This window comes from Rhagoletis zephyria, unplaced genomic scaffold, assembly GCF_001687245.7.
Source record: "Rhagoletis zephyria isolate East Lansing unplaced genomic scaffold, Rhagoletis_zephyria_1.1 Rzeph_scaffold_03077, whole genome shotgun sequence".
Taxonomy (NCBI): Eukaryota; Metazoa; Arthropoda; class Insecta; order Diptera; family Tephritidae; genus Rhagoletis; species Rhagoletis zephyria.
Window position 1 is genome coordinate 1 of NW_016160161.1, and position 6,634 is coordinate 6,634.

The window sequence follows — 6,634 nt, forward strand, 5'->3', positions numbered from 1 at the left end:
TTCTCGGCAACGGTGGCGTGACGGTGAGCGGCGGCGGCCCGACGGGTGATCTTCGGCAACGGATGTCCTCTAATGGCAACGGGTGGCTCGTATTACTACTCGGCGACTCGGCAACCGATGGAGCGGAGCGACCTAGCAAGACTAGCGAGACTCGTCAGGCACCGCCGCTCCCATAATTGCACACTACACATGAGTAGGGGCTGGAATGGGGGCGGCGGTAGCCGTGGCTCGGCCAACCGGAGACGATATAGTGCGTCCGAAAACACACCACTAGGCGCCAACCGATTGGTCGGGCCGTGCTTGGATTAACCAGCCGGAGACGATTTAGTGCGTCCGAAGGCACACCACTAGGCGCCAACCGGCTGGTCAAGCAATGTTTGGGTTGACTAGTCAGAGACGATTTAGTGCGTCCGAGGACACACCACTAGGCGCCAACCGACCAGTCAAGCCCAACGCTTACCTAGCGAGACTGACTCGCCTGCGCACTTGTTCAGCTTTTTATACCCGATGCTGTGTATTTCGTTTGAGAATTCGTCGTGTATGCTGTCCCGATGGTAGCTGGCGAACGAAGTGGTTGGTATGCTGCTAGCAGTGTTTTGCCTGATGCTGTATGAGTGTGCCGAAAAGTACATATGTACAGTGTCGCGTATGTACGGTGGTATATATATGTGCAGTGGAGTGTGTATGCTTCGTTTGTACGTTGTCGATATGTATCGGAAGGTATGTATATGCGTTGTTATGTGTGTACCGTGGTGTCTGTATGTATGTATAGTGGGATATGTGTGTACGGTGGTATATATATGTGCAGTGGAGTGTGTATGCTTCGTTTGTACGTTGTCGATATGTATCGGAAGGTATGTATATGCGTTGTTATGTGTGTACAGTGGTGTCTGTATGTATGTATAGTGGGATATGTGTGTACGGTGGGGTGCGTATGTACTCCAACGTGCTGTGTACTATTGTTTCGTAGTGAATTGCTACGTTACAATATGCCTACATTAGGGCGGATCCCTAATGTGTCAGAATAGTAGGGCTGGACATTATTTTGTGGGAATATTTAGACTGATGGTCTAAATATTCCGGCCCACTTGTGATAAGGAAATCTAAGAATTTGGACGCGTTTCAGCCACCAAGCTCTCTCTGTTGTCTTATATAGTAATAGGTAAAGTTTTTTAGAAAAAACAGTTTTGTTCAGCATCAGGTAACCACTGCGACAGTCATCGCTATGAGCTTCGTCTTTCTTCTTCCTAAATTGCTATAAAAAAGGGGAGAATTAAAGGTACAATAGTGGTTACAATTCAATGCACTTTATTTAAAAAAATAATAATTCAAATGAAAATAACGTAAATCCAAGCAAAATGGCAATTAATTACAAGTTAGGCTCTTTATACGCCCGAGAGGACCCATCCAAAGATGGTACTCTGAGCTAAAAGTGGTCCGACGGATGTGGGCAGAGTCCCAGGCAGAATAATGTCTGCGTAGACGTCGGCACCGAGTATTAAACGAATCGGTGATGAGCCATAAAATCTTGGGTCTGCTAGTCGTATGTGCGCATATGGCTCAGCTATTGCGTGGTCTACACTGCTGGATGGGGTAACGCGATTGAAGTGCGGCGAGAGAACGGCCTGAGTCACAATGCGATTATTTTTCCCATGCTTTCCCCTGAGTCGCAAAAGGCAGCCCTTTTCTCCGCCCATGCGCGTTTCATCCAAACGCAACTCTCTGGCTAAATAAGACGAAATTATGGATCGGCTAGCGCATACATAGATGAGGGCACGAACTAAATGTAGCCGCCCTCCAGCCTCGACTTTCACCATGGCCGTTGAAGCGATGGGGACCATGGGTCGTAGCGTATGGCCAAACGTTCCGTTTCGGAATGCACGTGGTTTGAATACCTGGCGAGACCGAGTCGCCAGTCCATCTTCCATGCGTATGCGCCGTGAGGACTTGCGGTTTGATCTACGCGGGCGAAGAGGCCTAATTTCCGCTCCGCGCATNCGAGTCGCCAGTCCATCTTCCATGCGTATGCGCCGTGAGGACTTGCGGTTTGATCTACGCGGGCGAAGAGGCCTAATTTCCGCTCCGCGCATCCGATTCCGCTCATGTTGCAACAGGGGTCGGAAAGTCCTAGTTTCCGATACCCCTTCGGTGAGAGCGCGGAGAGACCGAGCCTCCGCTGCCGGCTCTATTGGTCCGCTTTCCTCGGCTTCTGGACGGAAAGGTCCCGTTTTCCTTCCAGAACCGGACGCAATTATCGAGAGCGCATCGTCGGAACAGCCTTCTTCTTCCTCCGCCACCTGTTGTGCACATGATTTTCTAGGCGTGTGATGAAGAGCGCCCCGTCTGAACTGCCATCCTCCTCTTCCTCCACCTGTTGTGCCCATGATTTTCTAGGCGTACTTTCGGGCTCGTCCAAATGCAGCGTCGAGTGATGTTTTTCACCACATCGGCGGCATCTTCCCTCGCTCGTGCAGTTTTTAAGCTGGGGCGTCATCGCGAGGCAATTAGCGCAGAAGCGGCCCAGTAGTCCTTCCCGTAATCTCTCCTCAGGGGATTTTCTCGATAGATTGGGCAGAGCCTAATAGGGTGATTCGCTTCGCATAGGTGGCACGGCTGCGGATAACGGCGGCTGCATAGCTCAGTCTTTTTCCTCCAGGCAGTGACATAAGGCATGTTTCCTTCTGAAATTATGTCATAGTTTTGTTTGTATATGTACCCATGTAGATCTATTGTTGGGTGGCGAGTGGTATGAAAGGCGCAACATTTTGATGAGTGCAAACGCGTAATTCGGTGGGTGTGAACTTGGCATTATATATATATACATAAGATTAATTTGTGTGNCATAGTATACTGAACGTAAATTAGCTACGAAAATCGTTTTGTGGATCGTATGCCTGCCTTTACACGATCAATATTTTTTTTCTCCAAACAAGCAAGTTGCCCAAGCAAGTTGCCGAGCAAGTTGCCCACTCATGAGGTAAAAAACCGGTGTTAGTAAAATCGTACTTTTTTTATTCTCGGCCATAAATCGTGGAAAGTGCCCACCGCCACTAATTTCGAGAGTATAATTTAAATTTGTATTTCCTTTCTCTTTAATGTTATATGCTAATAGTGCTTTACCATCTTTCTGACAGTTTCACAGCCAATAATGTGGCCTGCCCCCCAAAAAGGTTAACATCCTACTGGGCATGATTTCGTTATTCATATCTTATATTTGGAACGGAATGTCATATTTACCTTTGTATTTTATATTAAAAATTTTAAATCTGTAAATAAAGTTTTTTGGGCTTTTTAATGAAAAAGTATTTTCATATAAGCATGGCCAGTAATTAACAATTGAATTGCAGAATATTCATATTTTTATGTAAGCCTGGCCAGTTATTACAGATTGAATTACAAAAATTATCGTTAGTATGGTCCACCCATGTTGATACAGCGAACTGTTGGAAAGTTGTCCATCATTGTTCGCTGCTTATGAGGTGCTTTATGTGGAACTTTTGTATCTACATAGATTCCACAAAAAGGTTGTTTTCCATTAACAAAGGTTGGGTTATTTAGTGAATGGCCACGCGGTTTCGTGAGTATATGTAGTACTACAAATATTTTACCATATTCTTATAATTGTTCAATTTCCAGGAAGGCGATGAATGCACTTTGTGTGGAAGTATACAACAAAATAATTTTGCTACCAACTGCAGAAGGAACCCACGGATTACCTACACTGGGGTGATATGGTGTTTGCCATTGGCATCTTTGTATAGCATGGCAACCAAAAATCTGGCATATGCACATACATACGTATGCTTTTCCAACAAACGAAAAAAAATGCTGCCCCGTGCCACAGGCATATTTAAAACTGCGACCGTTTGCTCGATCCCAAAAAAACAAGGCATCTTCTGTCGGCTTCGGGGCATCGTGTAACGTATCGAACGTAGTGGTATCAAATCAATATATTTTCATATTACATATGCTTTTGTTCGATTTTTTCGTAACCTTTTTCTCATTTTCAGATTGCGCTTCATTCTTCCTAACGTAATTCGTTTTGTGGATCGTATTCACCTAAAGCTGCCTTTATACGATCAATATTGTTTTTCTCCAAACAAGCAAGTTGCCGAGCAATTCATCAAAATGTTGCGCCTTTCATACCACTCGCCACCCAACAATGCATACTAATATCTACGCGCTTTGATAAGCTATGCAAGGTACGCAATAAGGCGTAAATAATAAACGTGGTAAAATCGTGATGTGTGCAACGTACGCAGCAAATATATATGTTAAAAAATGTGCAATATTATACGGAGTTGAATCGCTTATGCGTAGTGATTTAGTGAAAATCTACTATTGGTTCAATGCAAATAATAAAATTTAGAGGTTATGTATCCTCGAAACAGTGACAAAGTGTTCGCAAATATACAAAAGAATTTAACCCAAATAAAAGGTGAAGTGGAAAAACGATCAGAAAAATGAAGATTATGATTATGGACTGTGAATTTAAACAAAATCGAAATTCTTCATTAACAATATTATGTGATACGGATCACTGCTGTGAGTGTATATATACGCGTGTTTGCAAAGTGCAATTATTTTTTGGTTGCCGTTCGCGGACGCAATTTGAACCAAGACTCTAAAAAAATGTGTAGCAAACCAACGAGTACTGTGTGACACTGTGTGTGTATATGTTAATGTTGCAAGAACACCTGTTCGCTGTTGTCACTTGTGGACGGACAGACTAACCTCAATTATTAACAGTGTGGTTTCAAAATTAAATGCTCCAATTGTATATTTTCAGTTTAAACACTCGCGAGATTCTAGTTAGCACACGCGCATTGAATTTAAAAACGTTTTTTTTTAGCAATTTTCTAACAAGTGCAATTGAAATTATAACCACGGAGCTTGAATTAGAAGTGATTGGTGTTTGGTGGTTGTAGTGCTGTATGCTCGTTGGTGTCCTGGCAAATTTAGGTGTCGTAGCAAGAAAGCTGAGTGTGGTTGTGTTTGAGTTTGTTGGTGCTGTAGTTGCCGGTTGGCTGGTTTGTGGCACAGCTGACTGAATCACTGGCAATTTCGCTGGCGCAGGGATAAAAAGCGTTGGTGTTATAAAAAGCCGTGGTTGCTGATGTGGTTAACAAAAATCGCTCGTTGTTGAAGCTCTGTGTGTTGTGCTGGTACTTTCAATGTGGAGTGTATTAAAAATCTCGGTTCCGATGGACCATGAAGAAACCCAGTTGCGCCGCAGGGATTTCGAATGAGCGCACCCGTGGTTTTATTGAAGATAATAGAAAAGGAGGAGAAGCTTCGCCAAACACTAACATATGTGTAAGTGCCAATCTATTATTATTATTAATAGAAAAGATATAAAACGCAATTGGATTAGTATTTTGTAATATTTATTGACGTCAAATTATTTGAACAACTAAGAATATTTCCTTCTCGTGACAATGAGATTACCTGTACTGAAGAGGCCTGGTAGCTGCGATGCTTCCGCTTTGGTCTTCCAAAAAGAAGTGAAGTAAAGGATTTACTGAATTTTACTTTAGACCGTTAGCTACCGCTTCAAGGGGAAACTTAACGAAAGTTCGCTGTCCGGCGGGATATAATAGTTAACGGCCGGAATAATAGTGTCAGCGCGTATATGTATATGTATGTATTTGTGTCTACATATGCCTACATTAGGGCGGATCCCTAATGTGTCAGAATATTAGGGCTGGACATTATTTTGTGGGAACATTTAGACTGATGGTCTAAAAAACTGCTAAATAGTAGCAGCACGGAAAGTTGCGGAGAAGAAGAACCCGCAGTCGATTATGATGGAGTCGACGTTTCACCGCCTGACTATGACGAGGTACGTATAGCAATAACGCGGCTGAAAACCAACAAAGGCGCTGGAGCTGACAGCCTGCCAGCTGAGCTATTCAAGTACGGCGGCGAGGAGTTGATAAGGTGCATGCATCAACTCTTGTGCAGAATATGGTCAGATGAACGCATGCCCGACGACTGGAATTTAAGTGTGCTCTGCCCAATCCACAAGAAAGGTGACCCCGCCATTCGCGCCAACTACCGCGGGATCAGCCTTCTAAGCATAGGTTACAAGGTCTTATCGAGCGTATTGTGTGAAAGACTGAAGCCCACCGTCAATGAACTGATTGGGCCTTATCAGTGTGGCTTTAGACCTGGCAAATCCACCATAGACCAGGTATTCACAATACGCCAAATCTTGGAAAAGACCCGCCAGAAAAGGATCAACACTCACCACCAATTTGTCGATTTTAAAGCCGTTTTTGACAGCACTAAAAGGAGTTGCCTATACGCCACTACGTCTGAATTTGGCATCCCCTCAAAACTCATACGGCTGTGTAAAATGACGTTGAGCAATACCACCAGCTCCGTTAGAATTGGGAAGGACCTCTCCGAGCCGTTCGCCACAAAACGGGGTTTCAGACAGGGCGACTCCCTTTCATGTGACTTCTGTAATCTGATGTTGGAGAATATATTAAGAGCTGCAGAACTGAACCGCTCAGGAACAATTTACTACAAGAGCGTGCAATTGCTGGCCTATGCCGATGACAGCGACATCAGCGGTAACAAAAACCGCGAAGTCTGTTCTGCCTTTTCCAAGTTGGATAGGGAAGCAAAG

General features: G+C 44.2%; 1 protein-coding gene across 1 annotated transcript; it reads left to right on the top strand.

Annotated features, from left to right (window-relative positions):
- Positions 1 to 3,564: 3,564 nt before the first annotated feature.
- On the top strand, positions 3,565 to 4,231 carry LOC108368337 (uncharacterized). Its single transcript, XM_017623184.1, has 3 exons — positions 3,565 to 3,577; positions 3,637 to 3,917; positions 4,011 to 4,231. Exons 2-3 carry the CDS (start codon positions 3,763 to 3,765, stop codon positions 4,171 to 4,173), a joined length of 318 nt encoding a protein of 105 aa, XP_017478673.1. The 5' UTR covers positions 3,565 to 3,577; positions 3,637 to 3,762; the 3' UTR covers positions 4,174 to 4,231.
- The last annotated feature ends 2,403 nt before the right edge of the window (positions 4,232 to 6,634 follow it).